The 24,415-nt window shown below is 35.1% G+C and overlaps 1 protein-coding gene across 1 annotated transcript in view; it reads left to right on the top strand.

Moving 5' to 3' along the window:
- Positions 1-24,415, top strand: part of GBE1 (1,4-alpha-glucan branching enzyme 1) — a 304,174-nt gene that overhangs the window by 142,385 nt on the left and 137,374 nt on the right. Inside the window, exons 4-7 of the mRNA XM_066347125.1 lie at positions 6,422-6,547; positions 7,457-7,592; positions 10,101-10,191; positions 14,065-14,274. Of these exons, the coding sequence (XP_066203222.1) occupies positions 6,422-6,547; positions 7,457-7,592; positions 10,101-10,191; positions 14,065-14,274 (563 nt within the window). The remainder of the gene's footprint in view (positions 1-6,421; positions 6,548-7,456; positions 7,593-10,100; positions 10,192-14,064; positions 14,275-24,415) is intronic.

The following is a 24,415-nucleotide window of genomic DNA, read 5'->3' as shown; positions in this document are numbered from 1 at the left end:
TCCGTTTTATTTATATTTGTCTGAACAATGTTTTATTTTTAAAAAATGACCAGATTCCCTCTGTTACATTCATCTAAGACTCACTCTTGACGCTTGTCTCAGTCACGTGATACATATATCCGTCCCAACCTAAAGACCAGTCCGTGAAAATATTTTCTGACATTAAACCGGTCCATGGCCAAAGAAAGGTTGGGGACCACTGTTCTAAATGACATTTCTAAATAGAATTTGACTTCATATAGTTCCCTCAGTCAATTTTGCATAATTAGTTTTCTTTCATATATTTATTTAATTTAATAATGTCTTTTGCTAGTGATGTAGTGATATCCCATTAACATACAAATTGTTACAGTTTGGTTTTTTTTTGTGTGACAAGAGACAGAGAAAGACAGAGAGAGGGACAGATAGGGACAGACAGGAAGCAGAGAGATGAGAAGCATCAATTCTTTGTTGCAGCACCTTAGTTGTTCATTGATTGCTTTCTAATATGTGCCTTGATGAGGGTGGGGGGATACAGCAGACCGAGTAACCCCTTGCTCAAGCCAGCGACCTTGCGCTCAAGCCCGTGAGCCTTGTTCAAACCAGATTAGCCTGCGCTCAAGCTGGAGACATCGGGGTTTCGAACCAGGGTCTTCTGTGTCCCAGTCCGGTGCTCTATCCACTGTGCAACTGCCTGGTCGGGCCAAGTTGTTAGTTTTAAAAAGTATTTATTTGTCCTATAAGAAGTTTATCATATTATTTTCATTTGTATATTCCTTTAAAGTGATTTAATATATTGTTAAACTTCTATTTTTAACATTGTCAACATATTTCAGATGCACAATATATGTAACTTGCTTGCATACCTCCACAAATGTGTGTGCAATTATATAATTTGCAATTCTTACTAAAACACTTTCTTCTGATTATATAGAAGCTCTACAAGCAAAATAAAGTGATAAAAACATAGAAGCATACAACTGGAAAATAAAAGCTACTAAAGTCTTTCTATCCATAGCCTAGCACAGGCACGCCCAGCATACGGCCCGCAGGCCAAATCCGTCCCCGTAATGAGATTATGCGGCCCGCGATTACGTTTTTAATATTCTCCGCTACTTTATAATCTCAGCTACTCAGAAGCGGAAGCGTCTTTGATTATTGGAAATTGAGATATTTAAGAAGATAGTGATATGAGGAAAAGAGTTCCCTGTGTGACTAATCTAGGGTTAACTTCCAATAATTGGTCCAATGGATTAGTGATACTTCTTTATTTTTTAAAAAAATTCCATAAATAAAGATTTACAACTTTTTTACTCGTCTGTACTCTATATGAAGTGTGTGATATTTAGCGGCAATGTGAGACTCCCATTCTTTTAGACGGAGTTAGCCAGTGGGCGCCCAAGGTCAAACAATTCGTTGTGGTCAAGTGTGCTGAATCAAGTGGCACTGTAGCATAGACAATAGCTGCAGTTGATAACTGAAAATGTGTCCAGGCTGTTTGTAAAACGAAATAATTGTTTTATTTGCGATATAACCCTTTCAAGATCATTCTATTAATTAATTAAATATTGTTTTGATTGATTGTGATAGTTTGGATATTTATACGGTATGTAATTATATTTTTATTAAAATAATATTGTATATTAAATTTTTTCACTCATGTTTATTCATAAACAAATTACATAATAAAATTTTTTTTACTTAAATGAATTGTTTTTGTATTTAACATTTTTAAATTTTAATATTTTGTCTGGCTCATGAATAAAGTTTTCTTTCTAATCTGGCCCCGGGACAAAAACTGTTGGCCACGCCTGGCCTAGCAGCTCAGTATTTTTCTATCTTTTCAAATACTCAGTCTGTGAGTTTGTGTGCAATTAAAACAGGAAGATGCTGCACAGTATTTTTTATAACTTGGAAAATTTTTCTGGCAACCTTCAATACAAGGTGGGGCAGAAGTAGGTTTACAGCTGTTGGTCTGTAAAGTGACAGTAATAATAAGAAGTAATACAAGAATAAACTGCACTTTCTTGTACTCCCAACTGTAAGTCTACTTTTGGCCCACATTGTATTATTCAGTAGTATAATTTTTAATAGCTGTTCATTATTTAGTCATTTCCTTTTTCTAATAAAATAATACTAAAATTAATAGACAAAGATACAGTATTTTTGGCTCATTTCTTATTATTTCAACAGGGTAAACTTTTATAATTCAAGTTGCTAAGTCATTGAGAATGACTATTTTTTTATTATTTGATGCAGAGTGCCAATTGCTATTCAGAACTATTATATATACTATTTTTACTGATACTGAGACTTTCAATCTGGTATTTTCAGGTGAATTCTTTTACCCAGCAGATATTAGCCTTATTATGGTTGATAGATCAAGCAAGTTAACTCTTCTGTTTTTGTAACTTTAAAGATATTTTTGTCATTTTCCAATTACAGTTGACACACGATATTTATTAGTTTCATTTGTGCAACCCAGTGATTAGTCATTATGTAACTAAGTGATCACTTTGATAAATCTAGTACCCATCTGATATCACCCAGAGTTATAACGATATTGTTGACTATATTCCCTGTGCTGTACTTGACACCCTTTGTACTATGACTATGCTGTAGCTACCGATGTGTACCTCTAAGTCCCTTCACCTTTTTCTTCCTACCCAAAAGTCCACCCCCATCTGGCACCCATAAAATGTTCTCTGTATCTGTGAGTCTGTTTCTGTTTGGCTAGTTTATTTATTTATGTCTTTAGATTCCACATATAAGTGAATCGCATGGCATTCACCCTCCTCTGTCTGACTTTATTTCACTCAACACAGTACCCTCTGGGACCGTCGTGCAGTTGCAGATAGCAGGGCTTCATTCCCTTTCATGGCTGAGTCATATTCCATTGTATGTATGCACCACTTCCTTATTCATCTATTAATGGACACTTACGCTGTTTCCATATATAGATGGAAACCGCTATTGTAAATACTACTGCAATGATCATGTCTTTTCAACATTTGGGTGTATATGTCGTTTTGATTTAGTGTTTTGGTTTTCTTTAGATAAATACCCTAGCTCTTTTTTCTTTCTTTCTGCTATATAGCATGTGCTATTCTGAAGTTCTAAATTAAATCACAGAATGTCTTAAAATCTGAAAATCTTTCTTCTGAATTTGAACTCAAGAGAGTAAAAATCCAGGAAGTATCCTCTTCTCATACTCCACCCCGCAAAAAAAAAAATTGGGGGGGGGGAATTTTGTCCAGAGAGGTTATATTTTTTAGTCATTGGGATGTATCTCATGTTTAATTTATTTAGATTTATTGTAACACTCTTAGTTGGTTATCACAACTATCTAGGAATAGTACATCAAAACAGGAGGAAGTGTCTACTCTAGGAAAGTATATTAGTTAGAAAAGTCTGAACTATGTTAACAAACGTAGCTTTGAAATTTAGGGGCCTGGAGAACAGAGACATTATTTAACTTTTATATAATGACCGAAGATAAGTTGTCCTGATTTTATGGGAAGCTTTGTTCTATATATTTCAGGACCTATGCTATAATTTCATTACTAAGTATGAAGGAGGAAATTGGATAATTAAAGGTCCACCCCAAGAAGCAAAAACTAATAGATATATCTAATAGAAAACACTAATTGATTAATAGTAGATGATCGCCAGAGGGGAGAGGGTTTGGAGGACTCAGAGAAAATGGTGAAGGAATTAAGAACTATAAGATGATAGCTACAGAGTAGTTATGGGAATAGAAAGTACAGCAATATTGTAATAACTCTGTGCGGTGCCCAGTGGGTACTGGAAATATCAGCAGGAACACTTTGTAAAGTATACAGTTGTCAAACTATACAGTATACCTGAAACTAAAAATAATACTGAACGCAAGCTGTAATTGAGAAATAATTTGAAAAAAGAATAAAATACTAATAGAAATAGAGAAACAGAACTTTTGGAAACAAATATCTTAAAGTTTCTCAATAAATGAAACTTACCTACAAGCTTATGTTAACTTGTTACTGTTTCATGGATTGTGTTAGAAAACACAGGACTCCTGAGTTTGAAACAAATGATTTTATTACTTGCAGCACAGGAAGCAATATGGGCATCATTCTTTTCCAAATGAGAGGGGACATAGAGAGACAGACTACTGCATGAGCACCTACTGGGATTCACCCGGCAACCCTCATCTGAGGCCGATGCTCTGCCCTTCTGGGGCCATGCTCACAACCAAGCTATTTTTAGCATCTGAGGTGAAGACTCCAGGAAGCCATCCTCAGTGCCTGAAGCTGATGCTCTTGAACAATTGAGCCATGGCTGTGGGTGAGAAGAGATAGAGAAAGAAGGAAAGGGAGGGATGAAGAAGCAGATGGTCACTTCTGTGTGCTCTGCCTGGGAATTGAACCCAGGACATCCACATGCTGTACCACTGAGCCAACCAGCCAGGGCCCAAAATCCATTCTTTTATAGCAAGTAGTAATCATTCTTCTGTGTCACCAAGGAAGACAAGTAATTTCTCAGGATTGTTTGCTACACGCCACACTGAGAACTGGCCTCTGTCAAGAATAGTCACGGAGGGCCTTGCATTCTTGGTATACCCAGCACAATATACAGGCGTGGAGGAGACCCATCGGAGGACAGTTTTTTCCAACCCCCACCACTCGTAATTTCTGAAGACATTTTATATGTACAGCAAAATAAATGAACGTTCTAAAGAATGGGGAAATTATTTACAACGTGAAGAGTTTCTTCATGTTCTTAAAGTTCCAAATATTTTCCTGCCAACAGATATATTGAAAAATATTTATTCATTTACGTTTATCCTTAGGAGGAGTTGTAGAGTCATTTGCAAAAGAGAGAAAAGATAGATGAATGGGTTAAGCAGAAGGCTATTCGTTGAAAACTGATTTCTAGTGTTTTATTTCTCCATTGCCTATTCTGGGTTCATGAGTGAGCTAGAGGTCCTTTCCTCAAGCCTGTCACTGCTGGGTATCACACTAGACATTCAAGTGGCTGAAGGGACATATTTTTGAGAGGTAAAATTCTCCAGAAGTGGGTTAAATATGTTTATTTATGTTCTTTGTGGTAATGACTTGAATGATAGCACCCATTGGCTATGACTGGCCTCAATAGAGTGGTCGGCATAACAAAGGAGAAAGAATTGATATCATGTAAATTAGACATTCCTTCCTCACCACAGAGTTGCTCCCTCCATCATAAATGAGGATTTATTTTCTCTATCAGAGAGAAGTGCCGTGGTATTCTGGGAAGAATAAGAAGTGACTATCAGAAATTCAGTGTTCAGCTTTTGGCCCTGACACTCGGTGACTTTGGGATTTTGGCAACTCACACCATCTTACTTAATACTTGTTCCATAACGATTCGCTGGAATCAAGTGTGATATGAATCTGAAAGTCTTTACTAAATTGTAAAACAATATACAAATATTGAATTACCAAGAATTACTCAAACTAGAGCTTTTTTCTCTTTTAAAGGAAACTGAAGAAATATATCCTCTTGCAATGCTGAGAATATAGTATATCTCCTAATCTGAATATTTTTTAGTTATATTCTACCTACTTTTGGAAGGTTTAATTAAAAATAACTTTTTTGAAAAGCTCTAATTTTAATCATTTGGACAATTAGTTCATGTCGTTTACTTTTTTATCTAACCACGCAGATAAATTCAGTCTTCCATTCTATGCTTCTGTGCCTTACTAAGCCTGAAATGGTAGGTTGAGTAAAAATTTATATTTGCATTTTATTCTTATTTTTATTTTTGATAACAATAGTGGTACTATTGGCAAATATAGGAGTGGATGGCTAAAATGGAAAATGTTATGTTTTGTATGGTAGAGCATACGTAGAATAGGGTGTAGAAGAAGTGGAGAGGGGTAGAAAATATTTGGGGGGTAGTGTGTATGTGTGTGTGTGTGTTTGTGTTGGGAAATACCAGTATTAACCAAAACCATTTTTCTCTGCTAACTTCTTGAAAATGTTATAATTAATTGCTGTGGGAAAGGAAAGAAAGAGACGGTGACACAAGTCACTTGTCACTTTTTATAACAGAGCAGGATTATTTCCTCCTGATGATTGATTCATTGACTGCAGTTCCCGAATAATGTTCATGTATTTTTATTATCCGCTGTATGCTGACTTTAATTAACCACTCTAATGGTTGATTTGCAATGATGGAAATTTCCAGAGAATCATAAAATATTCTGGCTGGAAGTATCTTGAAGGGTCATATACCCTAGCACACGAGGAAAGCAAGGTCCATAGAATTTAACCATCTTTAAGGTCACACGTGTGGATGGTAGTTTAGATTCTTACAATCATGTCTTCTTTTCCATTTCATAGCAGTGCTCAGAAACTATTATGCAATACCTTAGTTTTGAAGTATGTTAAAGCAATTCCATTTTATTTTTTCTTTCTTTAGGTAGTTATTAAGAGTAAAAGTGGAGAGAATTTGTATCGTATTTCCCCATGGGCGAAGTATGTTGGTCGTGAAGGTGATAATGTGAATTATGATTGGACGCACTGGGACCCAGAGCACACGTATAAAGTGAGAACAACAGCTCTTCTAATAAATGCCTGTCCTAATGTATTTCAGGGAAATTAAGTTTTACTTCTCTAACTTTTATAGTAATGTTCAACTTTTCAGTGCTGGTTTAATATTTCATGGCATACTGTATCTATTTGCTATACATATTGTATATCAAAGTCCATCATCAGTAGCCAATAAAGCATAAAGTTGAGTTTTTTAAAATCATTTGTTTCTGAGGTTGAGCAAGGGAAGAAAACGAAATCTGTAGATAGTGACCTCTGAGGAATACTAGTTAGTGTTATTTTTTTTAAGTCTTAACCACAATTTCTGATTCATTAAAAATCTCTTCGGTGATGTAATATTTCTCACTGTCATTGGTTTGAAGCAGTATCAGAGTCCTGAAGAACAAGGAACAGGGGAGACATTTTATGCACGTATTACTTAGGGTGATTTTTAAAAATAATTTTATTTAGAAAGTTTAATGGGGTGACATTGATCAATAAGAGTTATGGTAATTTTTAAAGCTGTCTTACTCACAAGAGTTATGGGTGTCTTTGAATTCACATTTGTGTCCTTTATGTTGTTGATAAGTGCTTGGGTTTAATAATTATGTATGTATTTCAGAATTGTTTTTGTTTTCTCTAAGGCTTAGGCTCAAAATATATCTTCACTCAATGATGAGCCATGAGCCATGAGCCATTACATGATTGCTTTTTAAAAATGGCTTCATTAACCTGATTATAAAAAGGATTTTTTCTCAAAAGAAAATTAAATGGATAGTCAGTCTTTTTTTTTTTTTTTAAATATATAAACACAGCTCCAGAGTATTTCACTGAATTGATTCACCATTTAATTTAATATGCTTAATTGGCCAGTTTCATATGGGCATTTCTGTTCTAATTGTGTATCTAACTTTATATTTGATAGTTTAAGCATTCCAAACCAAAGAAGCCAAGAAGTCCGAGAATTTATGAATCTCACGTGGGAATTTCTTCCCATGAAGGAAAAGTAGCTTCTTATAAACATTTTACATATAATGTACTACCAAGAATCAAAGACCTTGGTAAGTAATAACTGTGATTTTTAGTCAGATAAATTTTTAATGAATCTGTTCTCTTATTAGAAAAGCTAATTATGAGTATCTCTTTTTTGTGTTAAGAGATTAAATATGTAATAGGAATGCATTTTATTTTAGGCTTTTCAAATTGCTCTGTAATAGTAAAAGCATAGAAAAGAGAAATGGGATGAACATAAGAGTTCAAGATATTCTAATTTCAATTTTAAGTAATGTAAACTAATAGCTTGCGAAATTATAGATAAATATGTAAGCATAATTACTTCTTTACAGAAAGAAATTTTTAACAGTTTAAGTGGTCATTGAGTAAAGCCTGTTCATTTTAGTTTGTTAGGGAAAAAATGAATAAGATGACAGAAACTCATTTTATATCAGAGTCCTTGTGTATATGGCTCGTCGGGATGACATATTTGACAAATATGTATAGTGCGTCTTCTGTGGAAAACACATTGTTGTAGATGTTTGCGTTTGGGACTGTAATGACACACGCCTATTTTCATGGGAAGAACCAGGGGAATAAATAGTGTATGGCTGGATTATCGATTCAGTATGTTTTGAATCTATTTTTTAATAGATATGCTTTTTAATCATTTCACAGCATATTAGCACCTGCTCCACTGGCTAGGCAGGAAGATAAAGTACATTTAATTATTTTGTTTTTGTTAGGCAGTCCAAAATTTTGGCTACAGGAATGTTTTGCAATTCATGGTTAAAGTTTTCATTTATATGTAGATCTTAATTATCTGTGATAATGAATTCAGGTTCCAGAAACCAAAATTCAATAAATGTATGGAAACTTTAATATTGATTGTAATGAATAGATATTCTATTGAAACTCTTATACTTGAGTTCTTGTCATTTTATAATGTAACAAATGATTTATAACTTGCTTCCTGTAGAAGGTTTGGCAGAATAAGGATTCCGTCATCTATCTTTGTGTTTGAATTGGCAGCATTCTGAACATAAATCTAAGATTGGCTGATGCCATAAAATTAAAACTATTATGAGAATAATTATACGATAGAGGAATAAACTGTAAACTTTATATTTTGTTAGAAAATATATAATGCATTTATGTTGTCTGAGCAGTAGTTTATATACATACTTCTATCAAGCCAGTTAATTTGATTTATTTTGCAGTAAAAATGCAAATAGTTATAAACTTTTCAGATGAGTATAAACCAGGGAGTTCATTATTTTTAAACTTAAGAATCCCTAATTCTGCATATGAATTTGCAATTATTAATTATGCACTGAAATATGTGTACACAGCTCCATTGACATGAATTTGCCTTTGAGAATAGAGTGAGAGCATTTTCTATGCGTGTTACAGAAATATAAATATATACCTTATAAACCAAATTATATTTGAAAAATTTTTACCAAATTGTACTTGGAGGAAGAAAACCCTGATTGTTTAATTTTTTAAAGAACAAAAGTTTTTTGCCTGGTGGCGCAGTGGATAGAGTGTGGGACTGGGACACAGAGGACCCAGGTTCGAAACCCCACATCACCAGTTAGAGCGCAGGCTCATCTGGTTTGAGCAAAGCTCACGAGCTTGAACCCAAGGTCACTGGCTTGAGCAAGGGGTAACTCGGTCTGCTGTAGCCCCCTGGTCAAGGCACATATGAGAAAGCAATCAGTGAACAACTAAGGAGCCACAAAAAGCATTGATGCTTCTTATCTCTCTCCCTTCCTGTCTGTTTGTCCCTGTCTGTCCCTCTCTCTGTCTCTCTCTGTCTCTGTCACAAAAAAGATTTTTAAATTAATATAAGAATTATTTGCTTATATTAAACACATTAATAAAAAATACTTTTAGATGTTATAGTTTTTAAAAAAGTGCCTTCTTTTTGAGCCATTTTGTTTTGTGTGAGAGCTAAACATTTTTAGATAGAGAAAGAAAAGTTGTGTGTGTTTATGCATGTGTGTGCACACTAGCAAGTTTTGAGTAGTTTTATAGGTGCAAGAAGCAGTGAGATATAGAAGAATTAATACTGACTTTGTGGAAACATGGACTTGCTGTTCTATCTTATGGTACATGGTAGAATAACTGAAATGTAAAGAGACAGGTAAAATATTATAGAAAGTGTATGGCATACAATTGGTTACTCTTATTTAGCATTCATAATCTTTAGTATGAATATTATGAGTGCAGCTGACGTTTAGCATATTCAGATTGTCATCTTTAATATTCTACATCCAAATTAAGAGCATATTTGCATATAATTTATTACTTGTTGAAATGAAGCCATTTGAAATAGGTAGTTAAGGTATGACTCTCAAGAACTAACTGTCCGATTTTGTGTTAGAAGGTCAGACAAGCAAGAGATAGTAAAGTAGTAGAACTTTGCAAAATGATCAGGTCATTTATATGGAAATGATTATGTATGAAATTTAATGTCTTTAGAAAAAAGATTCTGTGTTTATATATCTTTTATTGTTTTTCTTTTTTTTTAAATCTGGCTTGTAATCTCTCTTCGCCCTTTGCTTATATAGGATACAACTGCATTCAAATGATGGCCATCATGGAGCACGCTTATTACGCCAGTTTTGGTTACCAAATCACAAGCTTCTTTGCAGCTTCAAGGTGAAATGAAAGACTCATTATATTTATTCTTTCTTGAGTAAAAATTAAAAAAATAAAATGAATTGCATTTTACTTGGTTTTAGGGTTAACAGTTAAAAGAAACTTAGCCTTTTTTGCTAAGATCACAGGCTCTCATTGCATCTGACCTTAGAGGTTGGCTTTGATTTGATGTTGCTTTTCATGAAGTGATTTGTAAAGAATATCTGGTTACCTGCTGAAATTTTCATGCATTTGGAGGCCCACACATTCGTCAGGAAACCATGTCTTATGGAAGCCACCAGTGCCAGAGTTCACATCTGTTTATGGAAAAAGATTGACTCATGTAGGAAGGTATTCAATAACTGAGCAGTCCACTGGTAGGACATACACTATCCATGGAAGGACTGTCCTTCTGTCTGTACTGAAGTCTGAGGAGTGTGTCCCTCTGCAATCGAAGAGGTTTGACCTGAATGCCCACAGATGGACAAGTCTAACACTGTCTCTGCCCCGTGGAGATTACACTCTGTGGCATGTTGACATTAATCCAATCATCATGCACATCGTGATTTCTATCTGTAATAGAAGCAAAGACAGAAATGACAGGCTGCTATAATAGCATAGAATCAGAGGTCTGATCAGATTAGATAAGATATGAACTGATGATAGAACTGAGATAGAAAGCATGATTCAAAGTTAACTTGGAGAAGAGTGAAGTGGGGAATAGAGTTCAAGACATAAAAGAAAAATACTACCTATATTCATATACCTGTTTTTCTTGGTAGTATTTCTCCTTGAATAAGTTACCTTTACTTACTCTCTTTAATTCCTCCACTTTTCTTCTTTCCTAAGTTCATTTCAAGGAGCCTCTTCATCTCTTCACTGACATTGCTCTTGTAAAGCAGGGGTTGGGAACCTTTTTGGCTGAGAGAGCCATGAACGCCACATATTTTAAAATGTAATTCCGTGAGAGCCATACAATGACCTGTGTACGTTATGCATTATCCAATAAAAATTTGGTGTTGTCCCGGAGGACAGCTGTGATTGGCTCCAGCCACCCACAACCATGAACATGAGCAGTAGGAAATGAATGGATTGTAATACATGAGAATGTTTTATATTTTTAACGTTATTATTATTTTTATTAAAGAGTTGTCTGCGAGCCAGATGCAGCCATCAAAAGAGCCACATCTGGCTCGTGAGCCATAGGTTCCCGACCCCTGTTGTAAAGGATGCTGATGGCCTCCACACTGTCAAGTCCGAAGACAAATTCTTTCTTACTTCTACTGTCAACAGCATTTGGCACACTTGGTGGCTCCTACCTTCTCAGAACTTTTTGCTCTCTTTGGTTTTCAGAATATTTTACCCTCCTGTTGTTTTTGCCACCTTTCTTATTGTTTCTTCCTTATTTCCTTTCTGTCCAGTAAAGATTGGGTCTCCCAGTGTTGAACCCTGTTTCCATTCTCTTCTGTCTATATGAAGCACCTTGGATTCTCATCAAGTCTCATCCATTCTTATGGCTTACATTCGCTTTATATGCCAGCTCTCGAATTGAACTATTTCAGCCTCTGTTGTGAACTTCAAATAGCATCTCTTTGACTTGGGGATATCTAATACATAACTAATACTTAACATGTCCCAAACTGAATTCCTGATCTTATCTTCTCAGCTCCTCCTCCTGTCATCTTCCCTCGTTCAGTCAATGATATCTACATCTTCCCGTCACTCAAGCCAGAAACCTTTGCAATATATTTGACTCTTCTTTTTTGTCCCTTGAGCTTTCATAAACGCTAAACCACCTGTAACTTCGAAATGTATCCGGTATCTGGCTGCTTCACCTGCTACCGCTCTGGTCCACGTCACCACGTCGCTACGTCGCTGTTATCTCTTACCTTTATTATTTGAGTAGCTCTGTAACTGGGTGCTCTATTTTCTCTTATCCGCCTACTCCTTCCCTCGTCTCCTCTCCCTTCATACACATGGACTACGTTTGGCGCAGTGGCCAGAGTAACCATTTAAAAATAAAATGAGATCATGTCACTCTGTTGCACAATACCCTCTGTGATTCCCTTTCAGGAAAAAAGTCAAAGATCATATATCGATCCATAAGACCCCATGTGATTTATTTAGGGCTTGTCCGTCCCTCTGCTCTCTTCTCTTTCTTGCTCATTCCGTTCCAGCCTCACTGGCCTCTTTGCTGTTCCTCGGGTGTCCAGAGCTCCTTTCTGTCCCCAGTGCTCTCTGAGCACTCTTCCCATTAACTCTTCACACACCTCGTTCCCTGCTTCATCGAGGTCTTGGGTCAAATGCTGTTTCATGAGACTTTTACTGGTGTCCCTACTTAAAACAGCAGACCTGCTCTTCTTAGCAGTGACTTTGCTTCATTTTCCTTTGGTAAATCATCGCTCTCTGAGATTCCACATATCTTGCTTATTTATTTGTTGTTTCTCAGCTAAAATGTCAAATCCATAAAGGCAGTGATATTTGTTTTGTTCAGTGCTGAATCCCCAGAGCACCAAAAAGTTTCATGACATGATAAACAATTTATTAAATATTTGTTAAACAGACAAAAGAAATGAATGAAACTTAATGGCTGTTCGTTCACTGAACACACTGTTCAGGGAATTCGAGGCTTGGTGGCTAGGATAAGGAGAGGAAGGGGTGTAGTGTCATCAGTTTGAAGTCCCTGGGAAGAGCCAGATGAAGCAGTGCAGGCGGTCATCATTAGGAACCTGGTACTCACCCCAGGAACAATGGGAGTGCAAATGTGATTTCAGGTGAACTATGACATGATCTTATTTTCATTTAGAAAATACAGCTCTTGCTCTCCAATGGAGTAGACTATTAGGAGACTGTCTATATACTCAGCACCATACTATAGGTGGGAAACAAGGTAGTCCCTGCCCTCAAGGTGCATGTGGTCTAGTGAGAGAGAGACATAGTAAATGACTAATTAGAAGGGTCATTATTTATTTAAAAGAAAAAGATGATATGGAAGATTATAGCGTCAAGATTTTTCATAGGTTAACAAAGGACATCCCTTTGGGTGTGATTTTGTTTTCTCTTCTATGTGAAGGACTAGAAAACTCCTTTTCAAACAAACACATGGGAGTTATATCTTTTCTGCTCCAGTGTTGACATGTATGGCATTTTCTTCTGGCCCGGTGGCACCTGAGCACATTTCAGTTTAACCCTTTGAGTAGTGAGTATTTTTCATGCTTGCTGATCCCCGGGACTGAGTTTCTTTTCTCAAAAAATGAAATTAGTTCCAGTTCCAGTTTTATTAACTTAAAATCATGTTTGTTTGATAACTGACTTAGGGAAACAAGAAGAACATATATTTGTCTTTTTTTTTAACATTACCTTACACATTTTTAAAATAAAAATTATTGTTACGATTGTACTCTGGATGGTCAGGAGGCACGAGGACGTATGTGAACGTTCTTACTACTCAAATAAGAACAAGTAAATGCAGGAGGGATGGTCTAAGGACTTTCAGAGAAAGACTCTGAGTCTTCCTGACCCCACACTATACACATTCAAAAGCATGGCCATGGTTGCGAACAGGGATGGCTGTGTTGCCAAGATTAGACTTGGAAATAGAGATCAGAAGTTCTGCATACAGAGAAGCAGGGTTTCGTTAATTACTCAACTACTCAGAACCTGAAGTTTTGTTGGAATCTACTTTTAATAGCCTGATTGAATGTTTTATTGAATGCTTTTAAATTTGTTCAATAACAAATATGAAGCACCTTTGACTTGAATCCAGGTCTGTATTAAAAGCATTTGCATATTTGAAGACTGTTGAACAGTGCTGGTAAAAACAACTGATTCGCAGTAAATGACTGTGCGTTAAATATAACGTCATCTTGTGTTTGCTGGGTCCCTCACCTTTAGCCGCTATGGAACTCCCGAAGAGCTGAAAGAACTGGTGGACACAGCTCACTCGATGGGCATTACGGTCCTCTTAGATGTGGTCCACAGCCATGCTTCCAAAAACTCAGAAGACGGGCTGAATATGTTTGATGGGACAGATTCCTGTTATTTTCATTCTGGACCCAGAGGAAATCATGATCTTTGGGATAGTCGATTGTTTGCCTACTCTAGGTAGGTACCTTTAATATTGCAATGTCCTTTTTCTTACTGTTTAAAATTAATTTTAAGGAATTTCACTAAATTCATTGCATCTGTGCCCTCTCACTGATATTTAATTTCTTAAAATAAGTTTTTATAATTTTATGAAGAAAACTTAACATACTTATAGCATTTAACTTGTTTTTTATGACCTATGCATAGTGCTTTGCATTAAATTTTAGTTTTATAAATCTTTTGCCATTTTAATTATGTTGATTAAATTTCCATTTAAAGGGATTAATGTGAAGCATCTTCAGCATCAAAAAGACCATTTTATCAGGTTGAATTAACCATTGCAAATCTCCTTTTAATAAAGAAGTGTACATTGTTTTAAGTAGGTTTCTTTTAAAAATCATACTTCCCATTTTGCTATCTTACTATCACCATGTTTTATACTACAGCTAAATAATTATAACTATAATAACGAGTAATATTTATTAGTATGTTATATAATACATCAGGTATGTTGCCAAATGTTTTAGCTATATTAGCAACATATTTTATTTATTCTAAATAGTAACTCTATTTTTACATGGTAAGTACTAGTTTCATAGCCAACCTACAGATAGCAAGCTAAGGCACAGTGTTGAAAGAATCTGTTAAAATGAAACATATCTCTGACTTCTTTTGCCATCTAACTTGAAGGGTGTTTTAGATGATTAAATCTAAATAGCATGATATGGCAAAGAATTTTTAAAAAGCTAAAATACTCTCAACTTGTATTCACTATTTATTATAAGTAAAAAGATAATGAAAATCATTATCAGGCAAATTAAAAGTAGTAGAGTGTCATATAATATATAAATAATTTTTAAGTAAGTGTTTTGAAAAGAATTCAATGAAGATTTTGGATGTTTATATTACATAAACGTTCACATACCTGGAAAATGAGTAGTGTAGAACAATGCTTCAGCAAATAATTAGATAAAATGAAGAATTCTAAATTGTCAGTCCAATGAGATGACTTTTATATGGCCAGCATTGTTTTGCTACACTGTTTTCTGAAGAGCATACAGGAGTGTGTACCTCCTAGCCCTATAGGAACCACTCGTGCCAGATGGAGCAGCATAATGGATGAGAACAGACACAAGAGGCGAACGTGGGTGGCAGGGTTCCAGGCCTGCTTCCCTCTCGGACGAATCAATTAGATCATTCTGGTTCTCAGGGTTTCCTTTTAAGGAGGCAGAGTTTGGGGGCTAATAAAGTTCCCTCTGTAAATTTATTTCGTATTTTGATTCCTTTTTGCATATTGCCTTTTTTTAGGATGGACTTATAATAAGTAAAAAGGATTGAACCTATGCTAATTTTATGATATAACCCCACTAATTAAATTATTGTGAAAATCTTATAAATGTTGAGTTTGGGACAGGAAGTACAATGAAGTGAACTTTCCAGTTTTTATTGGAATTAATAAGAGTTAACTCTATCCTGTAGAACTGTGCCTCATGAAAGAAATACCTTAAATGATAAAATTTGATTATAAAATAATACTTCTTTAGAACTGCATCTTAGAAAAAAATACTTTAAGTGGGTAGATTTTATGCTATAAAATCATAGTTTATTATATTTTTCTGTACCATAAACTCTTGAAGTCCATGTATTTTTTTTTAAGTGACGGAGGGGAGATAATGAAGTAGACTCCCATAAGTGCCCCCACCAGGATCCACCTGGCAACCCCTATCTGGGGATGATGCTCGAATCAACCCAAGCTATTTTTAGCACCTGAGGCTAACACACTTAGACCATCTGAATCCTCCTCAGCACCCTGGCTGATGCCTGTACCAATTGAGGAAGGACAGAGGGAGAGAAGAGGGAGAGTCCTACTCTGTTCTTTTGGTTATCCACTGCTGCTTAATAAATGAGACCAAAATTTAGTGACTGTAGACAATAGCAATTGTTTATTTTGTTTCTGTAGCTACAGTTTGGCCCTAGCTTAGCCTGGACAGATATCTTTTCCATGTGGTGTCAGTTGTATTGACTTCATTAGGGGGTGGGGCATTCACTTGAAAGGTATTTCACTCATGTGACTGATATTTGGTGCTGGCTGTCAGCTAGGAGTTTGGCAGCCAGGGCTGTGGGTTAAAAGGGCCTCAGTTCCTCCCATTTTAGCCCCTCCACTGGTTACCCAACTGTCTCACAAGAGTGAGAAAGAAACAGACACGAATCCTGCTATTTCTTATGATCTGGGCCTAGAAAATGACACTCATTATTCCTGCTATAGACTGTTGGTCAAACATTACAGACTCACAGCATAGGGGACAAAGACACCTCCTTTCAGAGGAAGGAACTTGAATGATTTTTAGGGTTATGTTTTCAAATTTCCACATCTAACAAGCTGACCACACACACTGAATATACCACTTCACAAATTCTAAAAAAATATATTGGCATGCCTGTCAGTGTGGAAATACTATTTTCCCTACCTTTATTTGTGTGGTAGAGAGTTGTACCTGAAATAGGCAGTATTTTTTTAAGAATACATTTTTCTTTTAAAATAATGCTGTTTTCTATAATTAGAAAATATGTGCCTGACCAGGTGGTGGCACAGTGGATAGAGCGTCGGACTGGGATGCGGAGGACCCAGGTTCAAGACCCTGAGGTCGCCAGCTTGAGTGCGGGCTCATCTGGTTTGAGCAAAGCTCACCAGCTTGGACCCAAGGTCACTGGTTTGAGCAAGGGGTTACTTGGTCTGCTGAAGGCCCACGGTCAAGGCACATATGAGAAAGCAATCAATGAACAACTAAGGTGTTGCAACAAAAAACTAATGGTTGATGCTTCTCATCTCTCTCCGTTCCTGTCTGTCTGTCCCTATCTATCCCTCTCTCTTACTCTCCCTCTGTCACTGTAAAAAAAAATATATGTAAAGGCACACAAAATCCAAAAGAAAATTATTATTCTTTATAAATATAAATAATATAAGGTCTACCGGAAAGTTCTGTCCGTTTCTATCACAAGTTTCGACATGTAAGCACATGTTTATTTGGCGCATGTGTGCCTCTCTATTTTTATCACTTAATATATACATACTGACTTAGCAAATTAACTAAAACAAAGTTGATTCACGTTAGTCTTATGTGTGAAGCGATAGTGTACCCATGGCTACTGATAAAGTTCATTTACGCCACTGTAATTTTTACGAATTTCAACAAGGAAGAAATGCTACAGAAGCATGTCTGTCACATCCACCATATTCCCCGGACTTGGCACCCTCCGACTATCATTTGTTTTTGTCCTTACAAAATTTTTTGAAGGGCAAAAAATTCAAAAATAAAGAAGATATCGAACAAGCACTGGTTCAATTTTTCACATCAAAAGATAAAACATTTTTCAAAAATGGGATATACAAATTGCTCTCACGCTGGCAAGAAATCATTAATAATAATGGCAATTATATTATTTAATAAAGTTTATTGACGGTAAGAAAAATTTGTATTTTGTTTTATTCCAAAAATGGACAGAACTTTCCAGTAGACCTTATATATATTGTATGTAAGTGCCTTTAACGACTATTCCTTACAGAAAACCCAAACCTTCACTATAATCCTTCCCTTAGAATAGTTCCTCTGCCTATAATTTTAGGTTTGTTATCCAGGTGAATTCAGAAACTACAATGCATACTTAATATTTTAAAATATGAATTATTTTCCTCCCTTTCCTTTTGGTATGTTGATTAATATTGTACTTCACTAAAAATTATATATGAAAGTGGCACATGGTTTACCTAAGGCCTAAGCCTCCTTTTTTAAAGCTTGAAATAATTTTTGAAATTATTGTATTTCCTGTTTGAAAAAAAAAAAAAGATCTCATATATTTCTATAAAGCCAGTTTCTGTAGAGATATGTTACTGATGCTCCTGTCATCCTATCTGTATGTCACAACCTGTCACCATTTATATAATCTCTGATTCAAGTGCCATCATCAAAGTTATCAGAATTAAATCTCTCGCTCTGAGTAATGCCAGGGATCCTGACTGTGCTATATCATTACCTGCTATGAATAAATTTCCAATCAGGAGCTGCCCATGTTTTAATTTTCTGTCTGTGCGCCTGAACTGCCTTCCAGCTCTGCTAAATTACTAATGACAGTTCATAACCGTATCGGGTTGTCCTTTCTTTAGTTGGTAAAAAAGACTTTCTGACAAATCTGTCAACCCCTAGTTTCTGAAGTTTCTAGAGTAAGAAATAATGGATATGATTTCTTGCTCTTAGTTTTGCATATCCATCTGACACTGTGTACACGCACTTGTTCAAATGGCAAGACAGCTGCAGATTTGTTGAGATTAAACAATTATTCTGCCTTAATCATTACCACGGCTTCAGATGAGTACCTTCTTTTGGAGTATTTCTTCCCAAGGATTAGATATTGAATCTCAAAGGACATAATAGAGCCAATATTTATTTTTTTCCCTGAACTTTTCATTGGAGTACAAAAATATTACAATCACATGCCATGGGTTTATAATGTGACAACTATTAGGCACGAGGATACTCTATTCATTTTTTAACAAATTTTTATTTATTGATTTTAGAGAGAGATGGGGGGAGGGAGAGAGATAGGAGCATTGATCTGTTTCTGTTTGTGCTCTGACCGGGGATCAAACCAGCAACCTCTTTGCTTTGGGGCGATGCTCTAACCAATAGAGCTATCCAGCTAGGGAGAGCATATTCTACTATTACCTTGAATTTTTAGAAGCAAAAATAAATCCATTTCATTTTTCTTCCTTAGGTCATAACCACATCAAATAAAATACCCCTAGCACAGACACTGTATATGGCTTCTTAATCATGCTAAATTTTCCCCTCAAGTTAGAAGGTAGAAGGAAATTCATGGAGGCTTTCCCTGCTCAGACTGAATAGTTGGATCTTATTATATGGTGTATTTTTTGTTGTTGTTTATTAGTATAGTGAATTGCTTTTATTTATTTTGAATACTAAGCCAATCTTGCATTCCTGAGATTAACCCTCAGGAATATAGGTACTAATATTCTAAACAAAATTTTAGCATATTATATATGATATGATATTATATTATGACCAAATCAGTTCTTTTTTTTAAAATTTTTTTATTATTATTTATTCATTTTAGAGAGGAGAGGGAGAGAGAGAGAGAGAGAGGAGAGACAGAGAGAGAGAAGGGGGGAGGAGCTGGAAGCATCAACTCCCATATGTGCCTTGACCAGGCAAGCCCAGGGTTTCGAACCGGTGACCTCGGCATTTCCATGTCGATGTTTTATCCACTGCGCCACCACAGGTCAGGCCAAATCAGTTCTTAATGATGAATTTTAACTTAAGGCTTATTGTGCATTGATGAATTAGCTAATGACTATAATGGCATTGTTATGGTCAGCATCATATTTAAAAACCAAGCTTTCAGGACATGATTGGAAACAACCACAATTATTATTTTTTAAAGAGTTTTAGTCCTATGCTACTTTGTACTTTTTTAAAAGCAAAATCAGAAAGCCATATGGCATCAGGTGAAATGATTGCTCTTTTGGCTATAGTAAAAATGACAACAGCAACACAGAGAAAATGACACGGAAATGGTAAAGGTCTGCAAGCACCTTTGAAAACAGTCTGTTATTATCTGGACAAGTTGTAGATTCATATATCCTAGGATGTATTATATTACTACATATATATATACTTGGAAAACTTCTAAGCATATACTTATTGGAATTTTGGGGAAAAATAAAAATAAAAACTTAGTCCATTAGGGTAACGGTAACATTTTAACAATTAATTTGAAATAACTGCTTTCAGAGAAATTTGGCTTAGAGAAAGCATTTTGGGGAAAATATCAAGAAAAAGTTTCCATCATTGTGATTTTATTGCTACAAATGATTTCAGTCATACATTTAAAAAAAATTTTCAGTACTGAATCTTGCAGCAGTATTTTCCCAAACTTTCAAAATTATTCTAGTTATCATTTATCCTGAGCCCATTGGTTATAAATATAAATATAAATGTTATTATAAATATGAATGAATCACCTGTGGTCACTTGGCAAAACCACCTACCTTTAGGGAAAATGAAAATGTACCGCCTAAATTTCATGAAAGGTGATAGATGGTGGAGAGAGTTGAATAGAAGAGTTTTATAATTTCATAGTCACATGGTCCTCTCCTTTTAATTATAGCTATTTATTTTAGCGCTTTTAAAGCGAGGACAAACATTAAAACCACATATCAGAGCAATTTTAACTTTAGCCAGATCTTCATTATTTTATTTTTTTAATTTATTTAAATTATATTTTTCTTATTAACTGTTAATTATGTTGTAAGTGTATTTTATCTCTATTTTAAAATTGGTTTCTTGTATGTATGAGTTTACAGTATACTTAATAGATTACTGAAGTGGTAAGTATATAAAATTTATTAAGAAATACATATATGGAGGACTATGCTGAAAAGGCTCACAATAAAAAAAGTTTACAGATAATTGAAGTAGACCGTTACTTAGTTAAATTAAGGTTAACATCAATAATGTTTTTTAAAAGAAGAAAAAATTATTTTTTGTGATCAATTTATTTATAAATTTATTGGTTTGTTTATTTTAATAAAGATATTGAGCATCTACTATATGTCATGTCTTTAAAAAAGTAATATTTTTAAAATATTTAAATGAAGCACAAAATCCTAAAGAAAATACCTTTTAATTTGTTTGCATAGATTCCAGAACATTTAATTTTTTTTTAATATTTTTAATTGAAGTTATACAGCATATTTTAGAAAATATCTGTTTTGTTTGCTTTACAGAAAGCAAATGATGCTTTTTTTAAAATAAAGCATTTGCTTTAAAAAAATAATGGAGGTTAAAGAACAATTTTGAATGTAGATTTTGCAAACAGCTAACTATTCCAAAGATAGTTAGACAATTAAATAATAACTTATAGACTATTCATTAGTATAGTTAAGTATAACAGTGAGATTATTAATTAATGCTGGATGTCCCATAAAAAGTCATGCTTTTTTCTTTGTAGTATTTTTCTTTTCCTTTTAGTATTTCTTCCTTGTTTAAACCAGAACCTAATTTCAGATTTAATAAGGAAAAATGGTTAAATCTACTATTTCAAAGAAAGTAGAGTTAGATTCAAATTTCAGACAGACTAATTCTCTTTTGTAAAAGAGATTAAGAAAGTTGCTATATCAATCTAATCAGTCTGGATTTGAGTGTGAATAGTAGAAATATAACTTTTCGTAGAGGGTTTATGAGATTATTCAGCCTAGCAGAAAGGTTTCTATTGATGCAGAGCCCAGCACAGGGGAAGGATTTACAGTCTTTGTATAAACTTTGTTCCTGGTATTACCTGCCTGGTTTATTCCCCTGAAGTCTAAAATTCAGGTGCATGGGGACATCACAACAATATCCTGAGTATTTAAGTCTTACTCACCTATAACATTCACCTTCGCAAATCCTAACTCACTGGAAGGAGGTCAGTTCTACTTGGTAATGTATCTTAAGTTTGAAAATGTTGTGTATTGCTGTAAAAGCAGCTTCTTTCGCTCAAGACAATAGTATATGCTTGTGACACTGTTCTGAAAGTTCCTATTCAAGAATTATTCCTTTAAGTCTTGAAAATTCATGGTACCTTATAAAAATATCTGGGTCTTGTTTATGACCTTTTAAAAATAAGCAGGGAAAGCATTAAAATATAAATTTTTCAGTTTTTATCTGTGTGTAGCAAAGCATATTTAACATGTCTGCTCTTCAGTGTATGGACTAGCGGTGTTGAAGTTAGGAAGAGCTATTTCATGGTTTTCTAGCTGAATGATTTCCTTATTGTTACGCTGCAGATAAATAACCCATGTTATATTGAGACAATTATTTTCAGAAAATGTAGGTATCTCGTAATTTTGGAAGGATACATATTTATAAGTAATACAAAAGTTATTCATTTTTGAGTATTGCATTCCCCAGTCGTTAGATTAGTTGACAGGCAGAATTTCTCTAACTTCTGAATTTCCCATCCACATTTTGTGACGGTGAAATGTTTGTGTTTGGCTGTACCTCAGGTCTTTGATCTTTTTTTCATTTTATTTTATTTTTTGTCATTGTTTTTAAGGGAAGCCATCAGCCTTAGGACTTATTTTATTTTATTCTTTCAGGTTAAAGTATTTCCCCAAGATTAGACCTTTGCCCATGTAGTATTTCAAAATTCTGTGTGCTAAAGACATCCATAAAACTCGGGGTGAGTGATAGTTAACATTTGTTCACAGTGCCTTAGAAAACAAAGAACATATGATCAACTTCTCCAAGACTGAGTCTCTGTTCTCGGTGCTGTGTTAAGGGTAACAAACGAGGCTGACTGGCATTCTCCCCAGTTGTGTTCAGCATGTCCCTGTGAAGTGATGACAGTCATGATGATTGCAGTAATAACCTTTATTAAAGACTACTCCATTTGGAAGCATTAGATGCTTTACATACATCTAAAGTATGTATGTAAATACTGACCACTGAAGTCCCTGCAATTCCCTATTTACTGTCCTTGTCTAATATTTCTCCAATACGTTTATCACGATGTGACTTCCTAAATAAATACGTATTTATTGCTTTATTTTAGTGAGATTTCTATTGTTTGTATTTGATGTTTAGTGATATACTTGTTGTTTATATATTAAATGTGGAAGTAAAGTTACTAATTTATTGTTATGTAGAAGATGTTTTATTTAAAGCAGTCTCTGTCTCTCTTTTTCTCTCTGTCTCATAAACTTTTCAATGTCAAATTTGCTTGCCGGGAAAATGACATGGCAGAGCGTTGATTTGGTGGAGTTACCTGTTCTTTAGAACTGGGTTCAATGAAGAAAGCTACCAAAGATACTTCTAGCCAAAGGATACTAATCTTTTAGTTCTTTAAGAGAAGTCAGGAATCTATATTTCATATGAAATCTCATTTGTAAATATCTGCCGTTAATGAAAGAATTTGAAGTCACTGTGCAGACCAAAGGAACACACGTGTGAAATGAGTGTAATCCCTGAGCCTCTCAGGCTATCTCTGAATTCCCAAGATGTGTCGTGGGGTCAGCGAGTATGAGATCTTACCAGACTTCCCAAATGAAGCAGTAAATTGAGTAATGAGTCCAATGTGATAAGGACAATGATACTTTCTATTGTAATTCAGTTTTGGGGGTATTAGCAACGGAAATTTTATAAACCTAAAATGATAGTCTAATAAATACCAGGCAGCAGAATTATGTTAATATCTTGATTTTAAGTAGCAGATTAATCAACAAAATGAGGGCTTTTTAAGAGCAGGCTCAGTAAAGCAAAATGTACATAGATTGAAGAGGTTGATGTAGTTAAAATTCAGCAACCTTCATTTCTTTTGAAACCTTGTATCTAAGTTGCAAGTGATTTCTTTAAAAAAATTACAAATGTAGTTACTGACCTTTGGAGGTAATATAAAGAATGAGTAGGATCCTTAGCTTTAGTTCTCAGCCTAGGCTCAAATACTTGTGTAGGGACTTTTCTTGTAACCATATCGACATTGGTTAATCTAAAATTAATTAATTCCCCTTCTGTAAAATAAGATTCTAATTATACCTCCCTTTTATGATTGTGACTATGCAGTGACACACTTATTCCAGTGACTCGTAGTCATGATCATGGCCATTGTCAGCATCATTACCACATCATCTCCTGGGCAGATTAACCAGCCAGCCTGGTCCTCTGAAACTAGATACATGAAGGCAAGTAATAATAACATTATTCTTCCTGAGCCAAGATACATGCCATAATGGCTCTGGATCTTCCTTCCTTGTGGTCTCACACTATTTTTGAAAAGCATGTTAAGCTCTTTTCTTGGTGGAAGCACTGAATTAGGAACAGTTGTAGAGATGACAGATCACATCACCATCTAACGGCACCGAGAAGTCACAGCCGAGAGCAGCGGTGGAGAGAGAAAACCCATCAAGGTCAGCAGCCGGCAGTGAAAGCACAGCCGCGGAAGGTCACCGCAGCACGGCGGCAACCAGCCCCACACACTGTTAATTGTCCCGCTGGGCATCATTAGACTACAGTATGGTATAATCATTGATCATAATAAATGTGAGTCATTAAAACACTCTGTCATGTTCAAGTTTTTTTCTTTTTAAGATTCTAGGAAAATGTGCGAT

This window comes from Saccopteryx leptura, chromosome 8 (assembly GCF_036850995.1).
Source record: "Saccopteryx leptura isolate mSacLep1 chromosome 8, mSacLep1_pri_phased_curated, whole genome shotgun sequence".
Taxonomy (NCBI): Eukaryota; Metazoa; Chordata; class Mammalia; order Chiroptera; family Emballonuridae; genus Saccopteryx; species Saccopteryx leptura.
The sequence above is the reverse complement of the archived record's forward strand: the minus strand, read 5'-3'. Positions and strand labels throughout refer to the sequence as shown.